This window comes from Pezoporus flaviventris, unplaced genomic scaffold, assembly GCF_033815535.1.
Source record: "Pezoporus flaviventris isolate CSIRO_AGI_PZ_B2104156 unplaced genomic scaffold, CSIRO_AGI_Pfla_v1 ptg000073l, whole genome shotgun sequence".
NCBI classification, from domain to species: Eukaryota; Metazoa; Chordata; class Aves; order Psittaciformes; family Psittacidae; genus Pezoporus; species Pezoporus flaviventris.
The window spans coordinates 5104463-5130249 of NW_026892621.1; the positions used below are offsets into that span (position 1 = coordinate 5104463).

At 44.4% G+C, this 25787-nt stretch overlaps 1 protein-coding gene across 8 annotated transcripts in view; it reads left to right on the forward strand.

Moving 5' to 3' along the window:
- FBLN2 (fibulin 2) overlaps nucleotides 1–25787 on the forward strand; it is a 118445-nt gene that overhangs the window by 60801 nt on the left and 31857 nt on the right. For all 8 annotated transcript variants that reach the window (XM_061472999.1, XM_061473004.1, XM_061472998.1 and 5 more), the window contains exons 3-4: nucleotides 18713–18824; nucleotides 24324–24453. In XM_061472999.1, coding sequence (XP_061328983.1) covers nucleotides 18713–18824; nucleotides 24324–24453 — 242 coding nt within the window. The remainder of the gene's footprint in view (nucleotides 1–18712; nucleotides 18825–24323; nucleotides 24454–25787) is intronic.

Below are 25787 nucleotides of genomic sequence, written 5' to 3' on the forward strand. Positions count from 1 at the left end.
TTCCAGGCTGAGGGGGGTGGATAGAAAATCCTAAATCTGGGAGCAGAGGAGATGATGCATTGTGACATTGCAATACTTGATAGCCAGAGTGCCAAGGCAGGCAGAGGTATATCCTATGTGATAAGGATTTCTGCAGCTGGAACAGGAAGAGCACATAGTGTGTCTGTGTGAAAAATAAAAAGCATTTTAGTTAACTAGTGAGCTACCTGTGATTTTATTGATTTGTAGAATAGTTTGGGTTGGAAGGGACCTTAAACGTGATGTCCCTTCCCATGAGAAGGGACCCCTTCCACTAGAGCAGCTTCTCCAAGCCCCTGTGTCCAACCTGGCCTTGAACACTGCCGGGATGGGGCAGCCACAGCTTCTCTGAGTAATAATGCTGCAACAATTGGTATGTGCAGCTGAAGTTTTCTCAGAGGAAGGAAGGGAACTGAACTGAATTGAAAGGAGTGAATTCGGACCTGGGTGCATGGGGCCTGACCTTGCCCGGCAGTAAATGTGTCAGGCACTTGCAGGTTCTCCAGAGAGTATCATCTCCATTCTGGCCAAATCAGTTTAGTTCAACCATTTGTTCCATCAGAGCCTGGAAGCTGCTCAAGGGGAGGGCATTTCAAAGTCCTGCACAGTTGGTTTTCATCTTCCAGTCTCTAAATTGTTTGTGCTTGAGGTGTGGGTCTGCCCACTTTAAAAAGACCAAAGTCTATTTTGCGCTTCAGTACGGTGTTAGTTGTCCTAAATACTGTTCGTGCAAGCTGAGCCTCCTTGGGAGGGCAGGCATTTCAAACAATCCTCCAGAGAGGAGGTCTGTGTGTGAGGTGCTGCCTGACATGAGGCTGGTCCTCCCCGTGGCGCTGCAGTCGGGCCGCTTCTCTGTGCCCAGGCCAGCCAGCCTCACAGTGTTTCCAGGAGCCTTGATATGGCTGGCTGTCAGCAACATCAAGCACCAAGCACAACTACAGCCTGGGGGAGACTGGATGGAGCAGCCTGAGGAGAAGGACTTGGGGGTGTTGGGTGAGAAGCTCCCCATGACCTGGCTTCAGTGTGGCTTCAGCCCAGAACCCCCCGTGTGCTGGGCTGCACCCCCAGAGCTTGAGCAGTGGCACAGGGAGGGGATCCTGCCCCTCTGCTGTGCTCTGGGGAGACCCCCCCCTGCAGCCCTGGTCCAGCTCTGGGGCAGCAGCACAAGAGGGACGTGGAGCTGTTGGAGAGAGGCCAGAGGAGGTCATGGAGATGCTGTGAGGGCTGGAGCAGCTCTGCTCTGGAGCCAGGCTGAGAGAGCTGGGCTGGGGCAGCCTGGAGAAGAGAAGGCTCCTGAAGGGGAGACCTGAGAGCAGCTCCAGTGGAAACCTGGAGAGGGGCTTGGGACAAGGGATGTAGGGACAGGCCAAGGGGAATGGCTTTAACCTGCCAGAGGGGAGACTGAGATGAGCTCTTAGGCAGAAGCTCTTCCCTGTGAGGGTGCTGAGGCGCTGGCACAGGGTGCCCAGAGAAGCTGTGGCTGCCCCATCCCTGGCAGTGTTCAAGGCCAGGTTGGACACAGGGGCTTGGAGCAAGCTGCTCTAGTGGAAGGGGTCCCTGCCTGTGGCAGGGGGCTGTAACTGGATGAGCTTTAAGGTTCCTCCAACCCAAACCAGGCTGGGATTCTGGGATTCAACTGGAAGTCTAGCTGACAACTTTAAAAAAAAAATGTAAGATTGGCCATACCTATAGAGACATGTAATGTATTGTTCTGTAGGGCATTTCTTTTTGGTATGAGGTGAAAAAAGTGCAAAAGCAAACAAAGCAGGGCCTGTGTGCTGCTCCCATGGGGTCTTGCAGCAGTATCTCGGTTTTCCTAATCAGAAATTTAAAATCAGAGTCATGGTGGATGCAGCCTGTAAATGACAGGTAGGCTGAGGGGACAGCGAGTAACAAGGAGGCCTGCACCGGGCTGTGTGCGTGGCTTGCACCGTAGCCATGGGCAAATGTGAGGACATTCACACAGGCTCTTCAGTCAGGAAAGAACAGGAACAGGCTGCCCAAGGCAGTGGTGGAGTCACCATCCCTGGAAGTGTTTCACACACTGTGTAGACAAGGCCCTCAGGGACCAGTGGGTTACTGGTGGCCTTGGCAGTGCTGGGGAACGGTTGGACTTGATGATCTTAAAGGTCTTTTCGAACCTAGGTGATTCTGTGATTCTAAGAAAAAGCAAAAGCTAACTATCTTCTTACAGCCTGGCAAAGCAAACAGCTTCGCACCACACAGGGCTTAAAGCTGCCGTGACGCTTGCAGAACAGAGAGTGGGCTGTCTGAAGATGTGCTCAGCATCCCTGCTTCAGCTGTCATTGCAGCTTTAAGGCTGGTCTTTACACAAAATGGCTTACCTCTGGGGACAGTGTTATGATAAGCAGCATCAATCCCTACAGGTCAAAAGTCCACTTCTGTCACTTGCAGTTTGTGAAAGCCTGTGGACAAAAAGAAAACAAAGGAGTTATTGTGTCAGGTACTAGGTAAGTGACTGCAGCTTCCTCTCTGCTCTGCAGACATGGCTATAATTTGCACTGCAAATTCTCAGATATTTTTAAAGAAAACACAGAATAGGGAGTGAAGTGTGGGGGATTTTGGTGGATCTCCATATCCATTTTTAAGGAAGTCAGAAAGGAGCAGCAGTACATGTAGCGCCTACTTTTTGTTGGTTTCTTGCCAGGGCATCACTCTTTTTGACCTGTGTTCTTCAGTTTATGCCAGTTATGCCTTATTTACAAATGTACTTCTTGAACATGACATTCAAAAGCCATGTGATGAGACAAGACAGATCTTCATTCTTCAGAGTGTCAAATTCAGGTGTAAAAAGTGTGATCCTCTGGATCTGACGGGACATATGGCCAGCATCTTTTGTTGTTTTTTTCTCTCTTGGGTTCTTTTTTGGTCTGCTGAAATAAACTTGTATCTATGTGGAAGTAAATCATAACTAACATAATGCTCATACCTGTGAGCTGGAGCTGGCTGAGCCAGGTCTCCTGAGGGGAGGCAGGAATGTGTTTCGTAGTTGTAGTAAATGAAGAGAGCAATGCGCATGGTTTGAATGAACTCCTCAGTGGGAGATAGCTCACAAAGGAGAACTTCGGCTAAGAGAGCCTGGCCTGTTGGCTCCTGCCCCTGTGAAGGAGGAACGTGGGTTGCTCTGGAGCACAGCAAGTCAGTGGCCCTGGGCTGGCGCAGGGCTCTGCTGCTGGGACCACAGCTGGGCACCAGTGCTGGGTGTCCTGGCCCACGAGAGCCTCACAGATGCAAAACGATTCAGCACAGGAGGGTCATCCCAGGCCCGGGTGTGCTGCTGCCTCCGTGCAGCTGAGGGGGTTTGCTGGCACCTTCTCTCTGCCTGCACCTCCCTGCCTCTGGCTCCACAGCGGATATTGGCACCTGCGGACGCTCTTGGCACGGGAATTGGCAGCCTTCGCTTGAGCGAGTGACGTGGAGCAGGAACTCGGCAGCAATGTTTTTCTCATTGTCCGGAGGAGTCTACCCCTCCCTGCTGTTGTCAGGAGCCCCACCACGTTTTAGTCTTTTGTCACTATCCCCATTCCCTGGTTTCCTCAAATCCTGTCAGCTACAAAGGGAAAACAAATGTTTTTTTTTCACAAACCATAAAAAATTGCATAATCTTTTCTTTTAGGGGGGAAGGAGGACTGGGAGGGGCATTTGTATTGCACCAGCTCTGGTAACTGAAGATTACCACTATGAAGGGAAAAGTACCTTGATAAGATGATTAAAAAACATAGAAAACTTGCATGTTAGCTTGGGTCCTACTTAAAAAAAATCATTTTGCAAAGATGGGGTGTGACAGACCCATCTATTTATCTGGGTGACAAGGGAAGGAAAAGTCATCTGAGATCTGTATGAAATGAAGGTGACCTTGGCCATGCTGTACATAGCTTCATATATGGGCACAATACTTCATGCTGACAGCCAGAACAGTTCTCAAGGCATTGAGAAGGTTGTCAAGATATGCATAAAGAGAGATTGCTGTGAGTTAGGCTGCTGGGGTTTACATTTGTGGCCATACTGAAGGGAAAGTGTCCTCAGCTTGAAGTCATTCTAATGCGTGTCAGGTCAGTCTGTCCTCAGACTTTCAAGTGAGAAAATAGTGACTAAAAAAGTGGATGTATTGCAGTGGGAAATATCAGGAGAGGAGCTGTCACTTGTGAAGCTGTGTGGTTGTAATCAATAATAATTTTTTACATTGCTGATTGTATGTATACCTGTAAAACTTCAGATTGCTTGCATTCCTCCAACAGGATCGATACTGGATGGTGCTAGGTAAATAGTTAGGAAGTTCAACTTGTAACTTGTTTTCTTATGCTGGGCTGGATTGTGAAAATATTACATCAAGAGTTAAAAATGTCAAGTCTGTCTTTTTAGCAAATGTCACTGGATGTCAAGCAACCGTATCAAATTTAATTGACTTCTTCAACATATGAGGTGTTTTGGAACTGCTCCATGAAAAAAGCCTTCAGAAGTCTTACCTGTCGTGTTTCTGTTCAAGTTGGATCTGTATGTTGCTGGCAGAGAACTGGACAATTTGGGCTCTTGCTGGCCTTGGGCTGGTTTTGTTTGAAGCCAGATGTTGAGTCTTGGGAACTAATGTAACCTGTTCTAAATGTTAAAATATTTTGCTCATTCACAGTTGTTTTTTATGTGCCAACCCCACTGCACAGATGTTTGTTAACTTCTTTTATCTCTGATTGTCAGTGACAATTGATGTCATTAAACTTTGTATCCTAGATGAACATTGACATAAAGCCTTGGAAAGCTGAAGGTGGTGAAACAGTTCCCCACTCCTAGGCAGTTAAGCAACTAAAATGTGAGATTTATAGAGGGGATGAGAATGGTGAAAGCAAAAAATGTATTTAGAAGGCTTCTTTTCACTCCTTTCAGTATTAAATATTACTTCCTATCTAAATAACTTTAATCCACAAATCAAGTGCATGGAGTTGCACTGGTCATTACTGGAACAGGTGAGGGTGTAGAAAAGAAATCAGCCTTACTAACAAATTGTTATGCTACGCCAGGCAGTTCTGCTCTATGCTTAACATGCTGGAAATGTAAGCTACCTCAATAACATTAGGAATTCATGAAACTGTGAACTCAGGTTTCTGTGTTCTCTCAAGTTCTTCAAATACCTGTTTTACATCTTCGTAAGTGATCTGGATGATAGGATTAAATGCACCCTGATGAGGTTTGCCGATGACATCAAACTGAGTGGATAAGTGGACACCTAGGAAGGGAGAGCCACCCTGCAGGTTGACCTGTACAGGCTGGAAGAGGGGGTTGACAAGAACCTGATGGGAGTTCAACAAGGACAGGTGTCAGGTCTTGCTCCTGGGAAAACACAGGCATGCAGCACAGGCTGGAATCTGCCTGGATTTGGAACAACTCAGTGGAAAGGGGGTCTTGGGGGACACAAGCTCAATAGGAGTGACCGGTGTGCAGCTGCAGCAAAGAAAGCCAACAGGATGTGGGGTTACATCAACAAGGCCATCACCAGCAGAGGTAAAGATGTCATTGTCCCACTCTGCTCTGTGCTGGTCGGGCCACCCCTGGAATACTGGGCTCAGTTTTGGTCCATGCTGTACAAAAAAGATGTGGATGGGCTGAAGAGGTCCAGAGAAGGACCACAAAGATGATCAAGGACTGGGCAGCATGTGAGGAAAGGCTGAGAGCTGAGCTTGTTCAGCCTGGAGAGAAGAAGGCTCACAGGAGACCTTGTCACTGTGTACCAGTATTTAAAGTGTGTCTACAAAGAAGATGGAGAATCCCTTTTTATAGGGAACCCCATGGAAAAGACAAGGGGTGATGGAAAAGGTAAGGTGGGTAGGAGTTTCTCCTAGGGAGATTCCAGTTGGACTCGAGAGGAGAATTTTTCACAGTGAGAATCAGCCACTGGAATAATCTCCTCAGTGAAGTGGTGGATTTCCCAGTGTTGGATACTTTAGGATTCAGCTGGTCAGAGTGCTGGGCATCTTGTCTAGACCATGCTTTTACCAAGAAAGGTTGGACGAGATGATCCTTGAGGTCCCTTCCATCCTGGGATTCTATGGTAAGTATTATTCACTCTATTACAGTGCTAGCTCATGAAGACACTGGAGATGGAGCATCCTATGAAAGTCAGCGAATTGCTGCAGAGGAATCACATCTTTTCCAACTGTATAAATTCAGTGTAGGTGTTGTATTAGTTTGATTTCATCCATTGGCTTGAGGTGGTTGCAGGCAGGAATTGTGTGGTGGGGTGGTGCAGTGCAGACACACTACGTGCTGGTGCTGCCAACAGCAGAATGGATCTCCTCTTCCCAGACCTTTAATACATGCTGAAATCAGAAGCTTTGCTGAGTCATTGAGCCAAAGTGCAAAGAGGTTTAAGACTGATGAAGGGCAAGGGGAAATGTAGACTGTGTGAGCAGTGTGGTGGGCAGTGTGTGGAGCATCAGGAATTGTGGGCTTGCTGAATGGTTGTTTTGTGCCCTGACATGAAAGGATTGTTTTTTTTCTGCTGGAGAGTTTCCAAAAAGACATGGGAAAAGATATTTGGGGGAGATAAGGAAAAAGGGTCAAGGAAAATAGGAATAATATGTGCTGTTAGCAAAGGGAGAAGACTAAGGTACTCTGAGATGAAAACCAGGGGTGAAAGAGAGAAACCTTCCAGGGTAAGAGCTACAGGAAACCAGCTGGACACAGATGCCATTGCTTAGTGTTGGAGGGGCTGCTGCTGCTCTGGTTACTTCTGTCTGTCCCAGCAGCTGGGTTACTGATGCTTTTATCAACACGGTACAGTGCCGTGTGAGCACAGACTCGGCTCAGGCCATAGCTGCATGCGCAGCTCTGCCTTTGCTCAGTGCAGTTTGGGTGAGGCAAGATTAGAGCGGTCCTAACCTGAAACATGTGGGTGGCACTTCTCTGTTGTTGAAAGCTGAATATTCATATTTTGTGCGAAAGTTTTTGTAACAAATTGCCTAGAAAGCTTGTGATCCCAAGAGGTTTTGTGTTGTCTTTTTGCCAGATAGCCAATCTGTCATTATAATGTGGTTGCAGTGCATTTAACTTGAGCTTAAAAACAAACAACTCCTCCCTAAAAGCAGCCTTGCCAACAGACTGCTGGTGGTCTCAGCCCTTGCCGGCAAGAGCAGGGCTCCGAGTGGGTGCTTCTCCCACAGCCTGGGAGCTCCCCCTGGCACAGCAGCTTAAACTTGTCATGGTACTGCTGTGACAGAAAAGCCTTCTCCCATGTCCTTGTACCAAACATCAGTGCCATGGGGACAGTGTTGAGCCTCAGAAAACTTTCTATCATCTCATCTGCAGAAAGGACTGGAAAATCCTTCAGGTCAAAAAGCATCTTAGATACCTGCAGCTTGGGCTTGTTGGGTCAATGGCTTTCCAAGCACTCTTGTGTTGGGAACAGGTACATTGTTTTTTAATTATTTATAAGGACTTGCCTCTCTGATGTGATAAAGAATTCTGGCTTTCATTTTGGTATGCAGACACTTTGAAGATATGTGCTGATACTCTGTTAGAATCATACATACCCTGTCTTCACTCCACCCCCTTCCTTTTCCTTGCAGGTTAATGCAGATTGGCAAAGCCACATCACAAGTCAGATTTTGACCCCATGTTTCCAGCTGTATGGGGGGGAGCAGTTCTTCACCTCTCACCTCTTGTCCTATGTGAAAGCTGATGTCCTGCAGTGATTAGGAAACAGCTGACAGTTAGCAAAGAGTGTTTGTTGACTGGGAGAAGCAGCAAGTTCAGAGTTGAAGCTCTCCCTTGATATTAAGAAAGATGCATTCCTTACTGGGGGAGGGATGTGGCTGGTGCCCGGACACTGCCAAGAACATGGTGTACTGTCCCACACTGTTGCGCACGTTGCTTCCCTTCTTCCTGCTGAGGTCTGCATCAGTTTATCAGTGATGGGGCAGTGGGGGTGGAAAGTGGTGCGACAGCTCCTGGGCCACGTGGAAATGCAGCTGGTGCCAAGTGTGAGAGCTTTCATCTCATAGGTGTCATCAGCAAACACATTGTTCTGAAGTGGCTGCATTATGTCAAGTTTCATCTCTGAAGTCTTGAACCATTTGAGTTCTAGCGCTGTAAGAGAGGATTTCCCCTTGCATGTGTTAGTCAGGTATTGAAGTAAAGAGTTTGTGGCTTTAAATGTGACCTGGAGCCTGGCAGTGGTAAAGAGAGTCCTTCCCACAGGAACTTGCCTCTTTCCTGCCTTCAGGATCCCATTTGGGATGTGTGGGATCTTGATTTGTCAGAGGTCTTTCTCAGCAAGAGAGGCTGGCTTGGAGGTTAGTAGAGAAATTGCATTCAATGAGGAAAATGGGGAGATGCCACTGGCACTTCACTGGGATCTCTGGGTTGCCTGGTGTTGTTATTTGCCTTTACAGATCCATTTTCCACCCCATCTGAGATTTCAGATACAGTATAGAAAGATGTAATTGGGAAATGCAGATAAAACCAAATTAGATCTCTGTGATTGCTGGAGAGACTAGAAGTTATGCAGAGTCCTGCTGCTATGGAGTAGGTTATAAAAGACCTGGTTTGTGCTCGTTTACCTTTGTGCACATAAAGAACAAATCAGGTTGTCAGCTACAGGATTTAAAATGTACATTACAGTCCCTTTACAGAGTGATGTCAGTGGTTGCAAGTACAGCCAGTGAATAGTTAGTGCTAAGATATTTCTCCTCTTGTCCTGGATCTATTGAACAACCAAGAGGGGATGAGTTTCTTTCACTTGTGTTCTCAGATATTAAAGGATCTGTTTTTCAGAAGGTGTACTGACACAGGGAGATTAAAGCTCTGAAACCCAGTATCTGCCTAGTGACTTTGGTCTCTGTGCAGGATATATTTATATCCCTTTGATTTCAAGGGTGGAAATGCAGCTGGATTGTTGGAACACAGTTGAGGGGGTAACCACGCACTTCAGCCATTCTGCATTCAGATTGAATGCAGACTGTGTGAACCATGTGTCAGTACTTACCAGAGTTGTGCTTGTAGCAATTCAGAATGCAAGCAGCTCTGTATGAAGTAATTGTCTCATATGTGAAGATAAATTTATGCCTTATAGGGCTGTGAATGTATTTTTCCATTCCCCAGACAAAATGGGCAGGTCCTTCTCAGTGAAGGTGCAAGGGTTGTGCTCTTTTTTCTTATAAATTAAGAGGCCACTGAGAACTCAAGAGAGGGAAGAGAAAAACTTTCATTTTGAACCCAGGCAGACATTAAAAAGCTTGACTCTGCATCAGCCTTTTGTAGCCTATAAAGACAATAAACAAACACTGTCCTGTTTGAAGCTGTTGGCCAACTCTGCTAATGGAGCACAGTTGTTAAGCTAAGAACTAAAATTGTGAGAATGATGTGAAGGACCTCGTCCTTCCCAGGCATTGTGCTTGCCTGTGTGGGCCTCTACAGTTTGGTGGTGCTCCAAAACCTCTCAGCCACCCAGAGCCTGGTTTCAACCACTTGGATCCCTTCTTCATGGCTGATGACTCAGCAAGTTATTTTCTTTTTGCAGCTGTGTGCAGACTTTTCTGGGTTTAAGCGTACAGACACTCAGCTCCTTTCTTATGTGCTGCCCCAAAAGGTTTCCATCACCACTGAGTGCTTCGTATGGATCTTATTATCAACAGCCTCCAGTACTGTACTGAGACTGTGCACCAATTGTTAGCTAGTAGCAAGCTGACTTGAACTGGAAACCTGGTTAAGAAGTTTCAAAATGGAACTGTCCTGATATTTCCATCATCCAATTACAATTTGATCTTTAAACATGGAGCACTAAACCCACTTCCCTCCTCTATTTTGCAGTTAGTTCTGTTCTCCATCACCTCGTCCCTTATCTAGCTTCTGTTTCCTCCGCCTCAGCAGGTGCTGTGTGCCAGTGGGCATTGCTTTCCCACTTTGTGGTTGGATATTAAAAAAGAAAGAAAGTGAGCAGTGGACTCTTTACATACAAATAATAAATTCTGCTTTTTGGAAATGTATTGATGAAGTGGCATGTAAAGCTCTGCCTCTTTCAGTATTTTCTTTTACTCTGTTTCAGAAGTCTCCTGCAGTAACTGTAATGAGCCTCTGTGGGAGAGATGCAGAGACCCCTCCACCCTTCAGTAGAATTTGCGGCCTTTATCCCAAATGCTCCAAAACACACTTGAGTCAGAGTTGGAGTTTTTCACAAGTCAGTCCCTTTTCTCTCTCTTCATCTCTGGTTCCAAAGTAAAATATGTTCAGGAATGTAAATTCCTTTAAAATTGGCTGCAGTCTGTAGTTTCCAAGTGGGAAGTGTAGCCAGAGTCCATTGCAGGAGATGGAATTCCGGCTGAGACTTAACTCGTGCCTGGTTCAGGTGCTGTGGGTGGGCATGCCCTGGTGCTGCTGTGGCACACAGACCTCCCCCAGCTGGGCAGGATCAGGAAGGGAAACCTCCTTCCTAGCTGTGTATGGAGAACATGGCTAAACTGGACCGTGGCTCCTTCTTCTCAGTTGTGTTTGTACTTAGTTCAAGTGGTGTATGCATAAGAGCTTGAGAAGGAAAAGCATCACAACTGTCTTTATGTAAAGCATAAAATGCTGATATGGCTGAAGGAATACTTTCTGTGGAGACAAGCTGTCAGCTAATGAAATGCCAGTCTATTCACAACATCCCTATGATTAGTTCATACTCTGTGGGAGACAGATGTTTCTTGTTGAATGTTCCCTGGAGGAAGCACTATTATCCTCGATCACACTGCGCCTCGTACAGGACTTCAGTCAGCACGTGTCTGAGTTTCATCAATGCTGCTGAACTCAGGACTTGCTTGGATATAAACATGTTCAGAGTTACTCTACATATTCAAGGGCTCTGTGCTTTAATTTTTTTGTAGAGGAGCAGACAGGGCCTGTAGGCTTCCATGGACACTGGTTCAAGCCCTAGCTTCAGGTGAAAACATCCACTTTGACCATAGTTTACAATAATTTGCAAATGGGGTCTTATTTGAAGGTGGCTTCACTAACAGTACTTGCAAGTAAACTAAAGTATCGTTAATACTGATATGCACATACAAGCAAGACTTGCTACTTTTAATTAGAAACATGGAGTTGAAACAAAACCGGACTTCTGCCTGTGATCTGGGTGGTGTAGATTTTTGACAGGGAGGAAACAGGGAATTAAACACCTTGTGTCACTGTATTTCTCTTAGTGTATTGTGGTCAAAGGCTCTAGTGGGATTACGCTGAGCTGCAGCTGGGAGACCAGATAGTTTGAGCTGGAGTTAAAGTTGGAAGTGGAAATGAGACAAATGAGTACCTAGTACTACTTCCTGTGTGAAACCACAGCACCAGTTTCAAACAAGGTGCTTCATTTCCGAATTTCCCCCCCAAATTATTAATTTCCTAGGGAATTGAACAATCTTTTTTCCAAACAGCTCTGGTTCTGATGCACACTGCACGGCAAGAGAAATTTCCTGCTGTGCTTCCTGCTAGTGGCTGCAAAACTCCCCTGAAACATTCCAAACACCATTATCAGCTCATTCAAATTAATATTTCCTCCTACATTTGTGAAGGATAAAGGGAAGGTTGTTCTGTGCTGTTGACTAAAGTATCCCACTGAATTTCCTTTGCAATAATTGCTCTGGCAATGGGTGTTTCCTAGAGAATTGAAAGTCCTTGGGGTTAATGGATCAAGGCAGAGCCCTGGGCCATCAACTTCTTCCAGCCTGTCATCATTCCAGGAAATGCCCTGGGCCACAATCATTGCTGCAATCTTTGCACAAACACTGACCGCAGAACTTCATAAAGAAGAGTCAAAGGAAATGAGAGGTTCTTCAGAACATTGTAAACCAAATAAACAATGTCATTTAGGATTAGAAACTTGACAAGGACTAGCAATAGGTACAGGAGGATACCCAGCTAAGGAGAGCTGGAGCCCCGCAGCAGCTTTTCTGAGCAGTTTAAGCATCCCTATGCACTAATTAGAAACTCAATGAAACTTGGAGTTTTCCCTCCTTTGATGAGCAGTTTGTGGTGAGCAAGCCTCAGCTCAGTCCTAGCAGAGCTGGAGGGCACATACCTCCCCTGGGACACCGGGTCGATGCCTGATGCTGATGTGTAATCCTGCCTTCGGTTACCTTCTCAAGGTATGCAAGGTGGTTTGCAAGGGCTGAAACCCCTGCTAACACCGTGTCAGGTTACTTTGAAAGCCACGCTGAGAAATGCAGCAGGAAAAACAAGGCAGCAGCTGGGGATGAGTCAGTGAGTCAATTTTCCCGCTTTGTTTCAGCAATGTTCTGAATAGAGATGAGCATTCAATTCACAGTGAATAACTTCTCTGATGAATTTTACTGGGTTTCTACTTTGCATGAATTGGTTGTGAAGAGAAAGAAAATCTTGGCTTGTTTTTCTCCCAGAATGATCCAAGAGTTGTCCTGTGAACAGTGTCTGGATAGGCTTTCCTAGAGAGCAGCTCGGGGTGCGTATTCTGGCTCTTTGCTGCGTGTGCTTGGACTGATGGAAGCACATCAAGCACTGGTCAGCTGCTTGGCTTCTTGTTTTTTCAAATTGCAAAACTCAAATACCTAAAAGCTCCTGAAAGATGCAACCTGAAAGATGGGCGGACTTTGGGATTGGCTTCATAAGCAGCTCCCTCTCATGTGTTAGCTCCGCCAGTGTATGTGAAGTGTCTGAACCTGCAGTGTGTGCCCCAGTGAAGAAGATATGATCCAGATACAAATGTACAGCACTTCTTTGTGACTTTAAACAAAAGTACAATTTCTGCCTTGATTGGTATGAGATGAAATGGTGAGAGATATGGATCATATATATCACATATGGATCAAATACATATATTATTGATATGGGTTGCATGATTAAGGTGTATCTAGCATTGTTAAGCACTTGAACTCTGACATGACACAGCAGCTTGGCTTGTCCTTCATCAACCTTCCAAAGACCTTTTTCACTGCTACACTCTCAAAGAAGCAGCAACATGTCTTGATGGGTGGCTGTCCCTAGCATTGCAGTGGTGGGGGTTGAATAGTTATGTGGTGAAACTAGTGATTTTTTCTGTAGAAAACCCCACATAAGTGGGGGAGCACATAAGCTACATTAACCTCTTACACATCCTTCTGCCTTTTTATGTTTATTTGCTTTTTCTTTTTAAGGAATATTATATCTGTAATTTAACTCCCATTCCAGCCTCAGCTCAATTTGTCAGAACATACTCAAAGTGCTTGTGTTACTAAATGCTTGAGATGCAGCAGATTCAGTCGTCTTGCGTGACAGACAGTCCCTGCCTACATCTCACTGCGCCTTTTGATTTAACTTGGAAATTCAACAGGGCTGGTGGAAATGATGGCTGTGAAGAAAGGAGCCTACCTAGCTACAAAAAGGAGCATGCAAAGAGCACTCTCCCCCAAGATAAAATTCCTTAGGCAGGAATTACAAGGATAATGGGAACCAGGCGTTCCAAAGCCTCAGCTCTTTTGAAAGTTAATAGCCAGCAGAAATATACTCTGTGCAATATCTGAGGAAGGAAAGTCAAGGAGGAAAATACAGCCAAGACTACGCTGAAGGGCAAGAAACATTATGCTTGCTTTGAGTTATTATTGTAGCTAGTAGAAGGATGGCTGTGTACGAACCATTTCACTCTAAACTCAGTGACAGAAGGATAGATCTCAGTGAGCCAAAGTTTTCAGAAGCAGGAAGAGAAATTGCTTAGATTTCTAGTTGGTGAAAAAGGTTAAAGAATTTATTTAGTTGATCCCCCACCACCACCACTTCTCCCCCCCATTCTTCCAACCTGGAGCTAATAAAGGATGCTGTCATGGAAACATAGACAAAAACATAGTCTAAATTATCTGACCTCTGGCACAGGTAATACAAGTTTTGACTTACAAGGATTATCCAGAACTAAAGCCAGAGGGAATATAAGGTTGCTATTCATTCACACTTTGAACAAAATCTGCCAAACAATCCTGGCTGAGGCAATGTTGATGTATGTCTCTATTGTACAGTGTGTAGTAAAATGAGAACATTCACTTGGGTTTATCCAGTTTTTCATTGTGCCTTTGGGCAGACGCAACTCTTCATATTTTGCCAAGTGAGCCAGCATAAGGAATTTATGAAAAAAGAGTAATGTAGGAAACAGAATTTTCAGGTTGAAATAGAAAGCAGATGCCTCCCAAGGAGTGAAGGCAATATAACAGGAACTTGTCCTGGATGAACAGTGGGATGGATTTCTAAAAAGATGCAGGTGACCAGAGGGGAAGAAGGAGATCGTAGAAACCCACTTTGCTTGAAGTTTAAAATGAAGGCACGTTGCTGCAAGTGTGATGGAACTCAGTCACATTACTGTGGTGATGGCATAGCAAATTGAGTGCAGTAGGAATGGAATGGGGTGATGGAAAAGAGGGAAGAAGGATTAGGTACTGGACTGAAGCCATGGGATGTGTGTTGAACTCAGCTCAGCCTGTATTTCTCCTGCAATCTGCTTTTTCATTATTTCCAATGAGAGGAGCCTAAAAGCCTCATGAGTGCATGTGGGTTAAAGCCCCTTCCCGAGCAATGAGCTAACTGAGGTTTGGTCATGGAAACACTTGAGCACTACTCTCATTTCAATGAGATTTAGAGTCAAATCTGCTTCTGGACACTGAGCACTTTAAGGAGCTTGCAATAACCTGCACAGAATAAACCGTGCACTCATTTATCTGGGAACAGGTCCTGAGGAAAGCTTAACCAGGCCTAATGACGTAAGTGGTGGTTCAGATTGAAGTGAAAGCAACTGGCTCTGATGCTGTGTTGTCACTCTCCCCTCCCCTGTCTTTGCCAAGATAAATGTTCTCCTCTTCACCTTTACTCATTAAAATGTCTTCCTACCCACCTCTGATGAATCAAGAGCATGTTGCACTGCACACTGAATGGCAAAATTCAGTGAGGGAATTTAATAAAGCCTCTCAGACTGTTGACAGGTAAGAAATGACAAACTGTTACAGGGGAAAGCTACAGTACTATTATTGTTATTAATTAAAGCTTTAAGTGATGAAGAGACTGGAGCAGAAAGAAGGCCCCCTGGAAGCAGGTATTTTTCAGTTTTTTAAGGACTCCGTCAAGTTAATTGTTGTTCTGTGAAGTTCTTCATTATTCGCCATAATGTGGGGGTTTATGTTCTAAGGTGCGTATTTGATAAAGAAATACAATACCTTTTTTTCCAGTGTGAGCAAACAAATCTTGTGACATGGACGTGCTGCTTGCTCTGCAGGTCTAGATACCCCTTCTTTTAAGAGGAAAGATAGACACATATGAAACCATAAACATATGTTCAAGGTGCTTTGGGTTTTTTTCATAAGGGAGCAGGAAACAAGTCATGAGCACTGACTAGACAGGAAAAGCAGCACTCTGCTTTGATCCCTTTTTGATCATGTTTGCTCATGGAAAGGTGATGGCAACTGCTCCTGTTCTGATCTGTACCATTTCTGTTCTTTTTCCACTCATCTCTGATGGATGAGAGTAGTTGCAGCAGGTGAAAGCAACCTATCCCACCAGATCAACTTTTATACCACATCACAGCTTGGTTTTAAGGTGCAGGAGGGTGCTAGGTGTGCTCCAGTGAAGGAATCAGCCTTCCTGCTCTCCCTGACCATGGCAGGGTGTTGGAACTGGGTGATCTTAAGGTCCTTTCCAACCCAAACGAGTCTGGGATTCTATCGTTCTACTCTTTGCTACTTGTTAAGTTGTTATCTGCCATGGGTGTTGCTGAGGAGGCTCATTTGGGGCTCTCCAAGGCCGGTTCATCAAGCTGATGTGCTGCTGCCTTCTTGCAGGTGATGCTGGGCTGCGAGGCTGCTCTACTGGGCTCGGGGGTGGATAATTTATGGCAGCTCAGGGCTCGGACAGTTTGTGCAGTGGTTTTGTTCAAAAATGATGTTATGGCTTGAGAGTCACGGCTGTCAGCTTCCTCTGTGGATGAGCAATGAGACCTTCAGAATGAAGGTGCATCTTAATGGAGTGCCTCATTTCTAGAAGCCTCCACATCAAAATTAATCTCAGTGCACAAACTCATTTCCTTGCAAGATCCTGTGGTGTTTGTTGGTTTTTAGTGTTGTCCGTCCCTCCCAAGAGTAAGTACTGCAGTTCTGAGGAAGATAAATGATTTTCCTCAGGTATAGTAGCTGGATGGCTTGCTTCATCATAAGAACAAGAGCTCAGCTCAGTTATGAAGGTACGAATGTTGCCTGTTTGTGGAAATTCAGGTGAAGCTGAAATCAGTGGAACTTTAGTGTCAGGAAACCTCTGCTGAATATCCTATCCCTTCTTGACCATCATAGAGCTGGCCAGTGCTTTATCACTCTCAAAACATGATTTGTGAATACGGGGGTGGGGTGGGGGGGTAGGGTGGGGGTGAAAAGGAAGGGAGGGTTTTTGAAAATCCTTTTTGTCTCCTTTGCTGTTCTATCTCCCTGTGTAAGCACTTCAGTAGCCTTTAAGTGTCTCCTTTCCTCGGTGTAAGGTTGAGCTTCAGCTGAGCTTTTTAAAATACACACACAAACCCCTACCTTCCATAGCAGGTATTTCAGTTCTTGTAGCTGAAAGGTGAAATTCCTGAGGAGTAGCATGTCAAAGCTGCAGAGATATCGTATGGAAAACTTTGATGTGTCCCTGGGTCATTGGAAGGCCGTCGCACCATGAGTCGGGTTTGTACCCAGCACTGAGACAAGGTGACATTTCAAGGCGCAGTCAAGGAGGAGTTAAAGTTCTCTGGGGGGGAAATGTTTCTCTAACTATTTCAATTAAACTCTAAATGCCTCTAAAAGACAATACACAAACTTGAGATTACGTCAAAATATGCTTTGGTTCATATCTTCAGAGTGACATAGAGTGATAATTGTAGGAAATAAGTTACTAAATGGAAAACAAGTAAGGGGATGTGATGGTGTTTGATAGTACAGCCTGAAATAAGTTATTTCTTTTCCTTGTGAAGAAATACATAAGTAGCAAATTATCTGTTAACAGGTCCTGTTAAATGACTCTATGAAGTATCAGAGATGCGCACAGTATAACAAATATTCAGGATTATGGTGTTCTCAACTAAAATGACTTTGTTTTCCATGAGCAGATGCAAATCTACTTCTAAATCATGCTAAAATTATGAAAGCCCCAAATAAACAAAGCTCTGTTTGAATGTTTAAGTATTTCAGTCTGTTATAGCTTAAAGTCTCCTTCCCGCATAGACCTATGTGATCTTCAGTCTTGTACATGTATCTAGTTCTAATGTAAAATCAAAGTATCATAAATCCATTCTAACTACTGAGTCCTACTATGAATTATTCAGCTTTTCTAATTCCTGATTGAGATAAAATGGAATAGTTCATTTTATTATAACTGCATTCTAGAGTTAATTATTCATAAGCTCATAACAGAAGGCGATATATTTGGTAAGTGTGACTGCTCAATAGAATGGCACTCGAGCCCAGCAATCTGCCATTGAATCTTTACTGAGGACTGAGCAATTAATTTTGATTGGAATTATAAATCATGTAGATTACTGTAGATTAGTAATTTCTGATGTATTCTTGTGTTTTAAACCTAGCAGTAATATAGCAACAAATGTGTTTCAACACTTGGTAAAATGAATGGCATTTCCACCACAGGACTGAATTAAAATGGTGTTGAAACACTGTTTTATAGCAATGTCTTGTAATTACCTGGCACCAAGTGTATTTCCTGCTTAGTTTAACTGCATATATCATCCCTCTCGTGTCATACAGCACCTCTTACACATAACACAGCTTTTGAGACTGAAGTATATTTTTAACATTGTTAATAATGCTGCATAAAATGGAAGCATTGCACAGACTGAAGGCCCAAAACTAGCTGAGGGTTCTTGAAAACACATTGTTGTGCAGCGTGGGGTTGCTGGGTGTTGGTCAGAGAGTGCCCAGCTGTGGAGACATCCAAGGTCCATTGCACTCACACATCTCCTACAACTCGACTTGGGATGGTTTTGTCTTATTTCCTCTTTATGACAACACCAAACCATCCCAGAAACTGGCCTGGAAGTATGAATAATGAAATTCACAAGATGTTCCTTACATTCATATAAATTGCTTTAAAAGGAACTGGTGAACTCAATTCTGATGAGCCAGTGGAGAGAGCAGGTGCAGCACTGGGCCATTGACTCTTTGTGGAGAAAGCAGAGCCCTGTGGTCTTAAAGACCATCTTTATTACATGTATTGACATGTGAGGCACATGTGTGCCTTCCATTGCTGAGGTGCAGGCACAGGGTGCCCAGAGAGTCTGTGGCTGCCCTGTTCCTGGCAGTGTTCAGGAGCAACTTGGTCTTGTGTTGAAGGCACTGTTACAACAGCATAATGACTTACTAAACCAACTTGAGTTAGGTGGCCAAGCATGATTACAGGGCTTCTTTTATTCAGAGATGTCAAAGATGGAGTTGTCTTCAAATCAGTTGTGTCTTTTATTGTGTTTAAAACTCTAATTTGCTGTTTGTTCCTCCCTGAAAGATATTACCATATGATCGATCATGTCAAGATACTGCAGGTATCAGTTGCCTCTTTTTGCATATAACCAAGTGAGATGGGAAAAGAAAGAAGAAAAAGCTGAACTACTGTTATTTTAAAGATCTTCTCAATTAAGAAAACAGAGCTAAACCCAATTCATTCCATTTAAATAATTTTGGGTGTGTGTTCTATGCAGGTTCCGCAAAGGAATTGATTGAGAGCTGCTGTGGAGCTGGCCAGCAGTGGGCTATAGACAACGGGGAGTGCACAGAAATCCCTGTCAGTGGAACGGATGGTGACATTTGCAGGTACGTGAGGCAAACCCGAGTGGTTTAGGTTAATGTAGAGAGCAGCCCTTCAGGAGAAATCAAATGATTGTACAGTTCATGGGATGTCCAGGAGACTGGGAGCTGCTTAATTCACTGGGTGAAATATTGGTAGACTTGCAATGTGTCTTGGCAAATTAGAAAGAAGGATTTTCTCCTCCAATTTTCCAAAATTTAGTCCAAACAAAAACCTCTTAGGGTTTCTTTCTGTCTCTCACATGAGCAGAGCACAATTTTGTGCTTCCCAGTTTTATGCACGTCTGTGGAGTTGCAGAAAAATAGCAGGGCAGAGTTTGTCTTCCATTTGGCAATGCTAAATGCAATGGCTATCTGTATCATTAAATGATGCGTTCATTGTCCAGTATGATGTCTATGTTCAGCTGGAGTGGGGACCATAGGCCTTGGCAGTACTGCTGGTACTGGTAGCATCTGGACTGAGTGAGGGTGCCAGATTCCAACTGCACAGGAAGGAAAGAAGAATGGGTGCAGAGTAACATGGACAGCATATTGCACTGGCTGTAATTCATCTTATCTCTCTCTCCTCCCCCCTAGTCTGAAATGGGACTTAGGGAGAGATGAAGGCAAAGTTATCTGAGACTCACACAGTGCAACGTGAGCCAGATAGACTTCTTTAAGAGTGATCCCAATGTTTTCAACATTAAAAAGAGCCTGGGATAATTGGTTTTATCAAAGTTAGTATCATTGCACGTTTCTGGAGTTACTGGGAGATGAAAGTCCTCCCCCCACCTGGATGTGGCATGACATAACTGACACATACCAACCACCTGTGAAGTAAAGACAGATTAAAAAATTCCAGCCTTGCCCTAAGTAGGTGCAAATCCAATACAGTAATGAGCTGCACGTGCACATCTGAGGCCAGGGTTAGATGAAAAAACCCACATCCAAAATGTTACAATGCCTGGGAATCTGTTGGGATTTAAAAGCTATCAGGAGTTCAGTTGTTTTACTTTCAAACTTTCAGTTGTGTCCCTGCTTTAAAGATTTAAAACCACCTGTAAATATTCTGTGTAAAGCAAACATTTGATGTGGAGACGTATTCAAATCTGTGGTCTCAGAAAGGAAAGCATAGGCCGGACCTTGCTGCTCCCACACTGGAGAGTGGCAGACCTGGTCACTGTACACATATCCAAACCTCAAGTGCACCACTTCGTATGGCAGAGTGCCTGCAAGTAATTCAAGCTCCCAAAGGGTCTGCTGCTATCCTGACTCAGTACCTAAAGATTTTAGAAAGTGGAAGATAGGTATTGACTGTAAAAATTGGTTCCTCTATCCTATAAATACTTGGGGTTCACAAGTGATCATCACTGCAAAAGGGATTGATTTGCTTCAGCTGAAGCAAATGGATGAAGCCTCCCCTGTGCCAAGGCTGGAGATTGTTTCTAGAGAAGTTGCAAATTGACGGGTCTGTTGCTTCCAAACGTAATTTTGGGGTTTTAGGGTGGTGAAAACTTAAAGGTTAAAGCTACTATGCATGTGGCTTGTTCAGCCTGGAGAAGAGAGGGCTCCTTAAGGGGAGAACTTAGAGCAGCTCCAGTGCCTAAAGGGGCAACAGAAAACCTGGAGAGGGGCTTTGGACAAGGGTCTGTAGGGACAGGACAAGGGGGAATGACTTTAACCTGCCAGAGGGGAGACTGAGATGAGCTCTTGGGCAGAAGCTCTTCCCTGTGAGGGTGCTGAGGCGCTGGCACAGGGTGCCCAGAGAAGCTGTGGCTGCCCCATCCCTGGCAGTGTTCAAGGCCAGGTTGGACACAGGGGCTTGGAGCAAGCTGCTCTAGTGGAAGGTGTCCCTGCCTGTGGCAGGGGTTGGAACTGGATGAGCTTTAAGGGCCCTTCCAACACAAACCAGTCTGGGATTTTATGTATCTTGATGTCTCTGGACGTTCATGTATCAAATTGGCCTATCTCTGTGTAGCAGCCAACAACCCTAACTGCAGGATGGGACCTGGGGCTTCCTAAAAGAGGTCATGTGTGGTAACTTGTGGATGAACTTAAAGCAAGTTAAGGAAATCCTTAGATAGTCAGTTGATAGCCAGATATAAAAATATTCGCAGAGCTTGTGCCACTGGCTGTATCAGAAATAGGATGTTGGGCTAGATGGAATCTCCTCTGACCCAGGATAGCAATTTTTATCTCCTAACTGATGTGTGTTTTTTCATAGCAGATCAGTGTTTATCTGGGTGGCATTTGCATCAGCTGTACAAATATGAATCCTGCTTTCTGCTGACACTGTGCCCTGATTAGAGACTCACATCAGTTTAAGATGCTGACATCATTTCACTGATCTGAACTCATTAACTCTTCCCCTAAAGCAGAAATGTTCTGAATATTATTTTTGAGCCAACATCTCATTTATCGAGTCTGCAAAGAGGAGGTTTGTGAAGAAGAAACAAGAGAATGTGATGAATACTGTTCCCAATTCATTTCTGGGGAAGGAGCAGTTGAACCTGAGCTATGCTGATAGGTAAAGAAATACTAACATAACAACTGGTCAGTGATACACTAGTGCTTCAGCCAGTGCTGTTCCCAGGATGTATTTCACACCAGAAAGAAATTTCTCATGGACAAATGTCACACTTCAGAAGAACACGAATCTATGGAGTGTTTCAATGCAGTAAACACTATGCATATATAAAATGCTTTTAGTAGCATTTTGTCATTTCAACAAATGGTGAAACCTTTCAGTTAGTTTGGCTTTTTCGGTTTGTTGTTTTTTTTTTTTTTTAATTTTTCAATGAAAGTTGGTGTGTCTTAGCTAAGCAGTAGTGCTTAAATTACTGGTACTTAAATATATTTGGGTAGTAACCATTCATTGCTCCAAAAATGGTATTTCTCCAGTTGGTAATTAATACTGGAGTAGAAAACTAACTTCCTTGAAAACAAAGTGCATGGAGGTGGTGTTCCACTTCCTGTAATCAAACTCAAATCACAGCTTCCTGGTCATACTTCCCTTATGTTATCAGCACAAAAATGTTAATGTAAAGCTGACACCACAGGCCACTGGCATTGGGAAAGTGGCCAAGTGGCTGTCACTTGTGAAAGTGGATGGGTTTCTACTGGAATAAGAGACATCTCTTTCCTTTTTAATTTCAATTGAAGCATTAGGATGAAAGCTGTGAATTGGAAATATATTCTTCTCAGAAAAGGAAAGCTTTTGTTTCCTGGACAACTGTATTTTATTTCAGTAATAATGGTATCTGACTGACAAAAGTTGTTTGCTTGCAAATATTTCTGTTGCAGGAGAATGCTTTGCTATTAGATGCTGGCTGTTAAAATGCATCAGCCTCCCATTCACCATTACCAGGGTGCCCTACAAGGCAGCCTGCCCTGTGACAGTGCATCAGCAAATGATAGTTAGACACCTAGGTTATTCTTGGAGAAAGAAAAACTTTGTTTAATTCCTTCATGCCACCAGATCTGTCCAGAACAGAAGTTCACCCTAACTCATATAACATAATACAGAAGTTAATCTGAGCTTTAACACATTATCTGTGTCACATATGCCCAATCCACAGGTCACGTACTCAGCATAACCCCCTCAAGCGAATTCTTGTGGTCTGAAGCTCTTAGTCCTCACCCTTCCCTATCACAGGGACCCTTCCCTCTCCCAGGACCAGACGTTCCTCCTGGTGCTGCAATTCGTGGATTGAGAGACAGGGCCATGGGGTACAGCCAAAGGGACTGATTTTGCTGCCCTTTTGTACAAGAATAAAAGAATCATGTACCTCTTTGAAGGGGCTGGGGTGGGGAAATACACTATAGACTTTAAAATAGTAGGGAAGAATATTATTTCAATGAACATCTATTGAATTTCATTTAGGAAATTGCCATTGAGATTTTTAATATGTTTCATTTCAGCCTTCAGTAAATCTTGTTAAAATGTTTGATTTGAAGAGCCATGTGTAGGAAATGTACCTACCCAAAGCACTTCATATCACAGTATCACACACAGTATGTTAGAGATTGGAAGGGACCTCGAAAGATCATCTAGTCCAATCCCCCTGCCGGAGCAGGAACACCTAGATAATGTTACACAGGAATGCGTCCAGGCGGGTTTTGAATGTCTCCAGGGAAGGAGACTCCACAACCTCCCTGGGCAGCCTGTTCCAGTGTTCCGTCACCCTCACTGAGAAGAAGTTTCTTCTCAAGTTTAAGTGGAACCTCTTGTGTTCCAGTTTGTACCCATTACCCCTTGTCCTATCATTGTTTGCCACTGAGTAGAGCCTGGCTCCGTCCTCGTGACACTCCCCCTTTATATATTTATAGACACTGATAAGGTCACCCCTCAGTCTCCTCTTCTCCAAACTATAGAGACCCAGCTCCCTCAGTCTTTCCTCATAAGGGAGATGTTCCACTCCCTTAATCATCTTTGTTGCCCTGCGCTGGACTCTCTCCAGCAGCTCCCTGTCCTTCTTGAACTGAGGGGCCCAGAACTGGACACAATACTCCAGATGCGGTCTCACCAGGGCAGAGTAGAGGGGAAGGAGGACCTCTCTCGACCTACTAACCACCCCCCTTCTAATACACCCCAGGATGCCATTGGCCTTCTTAGCCACAAGGGCACAGTGTTGGCTCATGGTCATCCTGTCGTCCACTAGTACCCCCAGGTCCCTCTCCCCTACACTGCTCTCTAACAGGTCGTTCCCCAACCTATACTGGAACCTGGGGTTGTTCCTGCCCAGATGCAGGACTCTACACTTTCCTTTGTTATATTTCATCAAGTTACTCCCTGCCCAACTCTCCAGCCTATCCAGGTCTCGCTGGATGGCAGCACAGCCTTCTGGCGTATCAGCCACTCCTCCCAGCTTAGTGTCATCAGCAAACTTGCTGATAGTACACTCAATTCCCTCATCTAAATCATTGATGAATATATTAAATAATACCGGTCCCAGTACTGACCCTATATACAGCGATCGAGTCACCCATAACCTTCTATTTGATAACCAGAAGCTTAAGTTCTGGGTTACAATCTGTGGAGCTATAAAGGAGAGTTTATAGGGGTTCTGTGACATTATACTTCCCTTAAATTTTGTCCAGAGCTTCAGCCCTCTGGCTGGTGAAGAAGTGTGTAGAGGTGCATTTCCCTTTGCCGCTGTCCAGGGAAGAAGGCTTCTGTCTGTTTGCTGCTTCTGAAACCTTTGAAGACTTCAGAGAAATAAAACCTAGGGCAGAGGGACCCTTGCACAAATACAGGAGAGCTGTAAAGGATATCAGTGACCAGATGTTGAGAGACCTAAACTCAATGCTTCTTGAGCATTTATTAATGATTTTTTTTACTAGTAATATGAACAAAATACATCCTGCAAAGGTCAGTGGTACCATCTACACTAGTATTGAGACATATGTCAAAGAGAGACCACATCTCTGGAATACGTTGTGAATCCAATAGGTCCAGGGCGTTTTGCATCCCCTCCTGATGTCTTCTCAATGTGAGTGAGTGCCTGAGCTCATATTCCTTTGCAGAATTGCTCAGAAGCAGTGCTGCATCTCCACCGTGAAGGAGAACAGCTGCCTGGCCGGCATGATTGCTGCGAAGGAAGGAGATGTGTGTGGGCCAGAGGAAGGAGATCCCTGCGGAGGATCAGCATACAAGGTGAGTTGCTCTGATGCTTCTACGGGCTTTGCTGTTAATATGAGGTGTCCTCATGTCCTGCATTTAGCAGTAGTTTCTTCATACATTATCATGGAGCACTGAAGGTTGTAAAGTTGCAGGAATGTGGCAAGGAAATGACACTGTTTGCATTGAGGTTTCAATTGACTGGTGATGCAGCTTCTTCAAAAGCTTCACAGGAATGTTGCTTTGAATTATTTCCAGCTCTGTTTTTAAGGTGTAACTTACTGTATTACTTTTGCTTCCTCAATTTGGAAACAGCTGAAAAGACCATTTTAGTTTTTCTGTCTGGGAGTAGAAGGCTTTAGAAAATGATGGAGCAAAACTGAATCAATGATCTGATGTGAAACCCATTAGTGAAGAGTTTACTTGGCTGCAGGGTTGAGCTGCAGCCTCATTTCTCAGTTAAACAAGATTACAGCTTAGATGAAGAAGCATTTGAGATGATGATGAAAGCTTTTGTTCATAAATAAAGAGAGACCATTAAAGAATGGTTCAAATCGCAAATCATGAGCCACAGCCTCAGCTTATACAAATGAGATTTGCTTTATGAGAACCAGTGGAGCCAAACCAATTTAAACCAGTTCGAAGATTCAGTATCTTGCTTGCTCGCTCTTCATTTTACCAGAAGGGTGCATATCAGAAGTCATTTCACTCTCATAACAATTTACATAGCTATAGCAAAGCTGAAGTGCAGCTTCCGTTGTCTCAGCAGGGAACTCATTAGTTCTGTCTGTTCTCATACGCTGGTGATTCTTGTGGATAATTGTTCACTGGAAAAGCAAAATACATGGGTGACTGCTGAGGAGTTTCAAGTTTAATCAGCTGTGTTGATTTGTCTTTTTCACAGCCGTTATTTACTTGGGTTTGGAGTTTGCCATAGAAAGAGAATTTGTACCTTTGAGAGAAAACATTAATATTTCTGAAGTCTGGCAGGATTATTATCCTGAGGTTTTCACCATGGATCTCTTACATGCCAGACAGAGCACGAGCTGTAAAGTAAGTCTTAGCACACATGCCATTGCTCAGAAAGAAGTGGAGAGGGAAAACATCATAATTCCTGTTTGAACTGAAACAAGTTACAAAATACTCTTGTGGAATAGCTCCTCATGCCAGTGCCGATGTCATGTTTTCCTTCAAGAGAAACTATCTGAAATGGTAAATTATCAAGGAACAGCTTTGCCCCCTGCAGCCCTGATCCAGCTCTGGGGCAGCAGCACAAGAGGGATGTGGAGCTGTTGGAGCAAGGCCAAAGGAGGCCATGGAGATGCTGCGAGGGCTGGAGCAGCTCTGCTCTGGAGCCAGGCTGAGAGAGC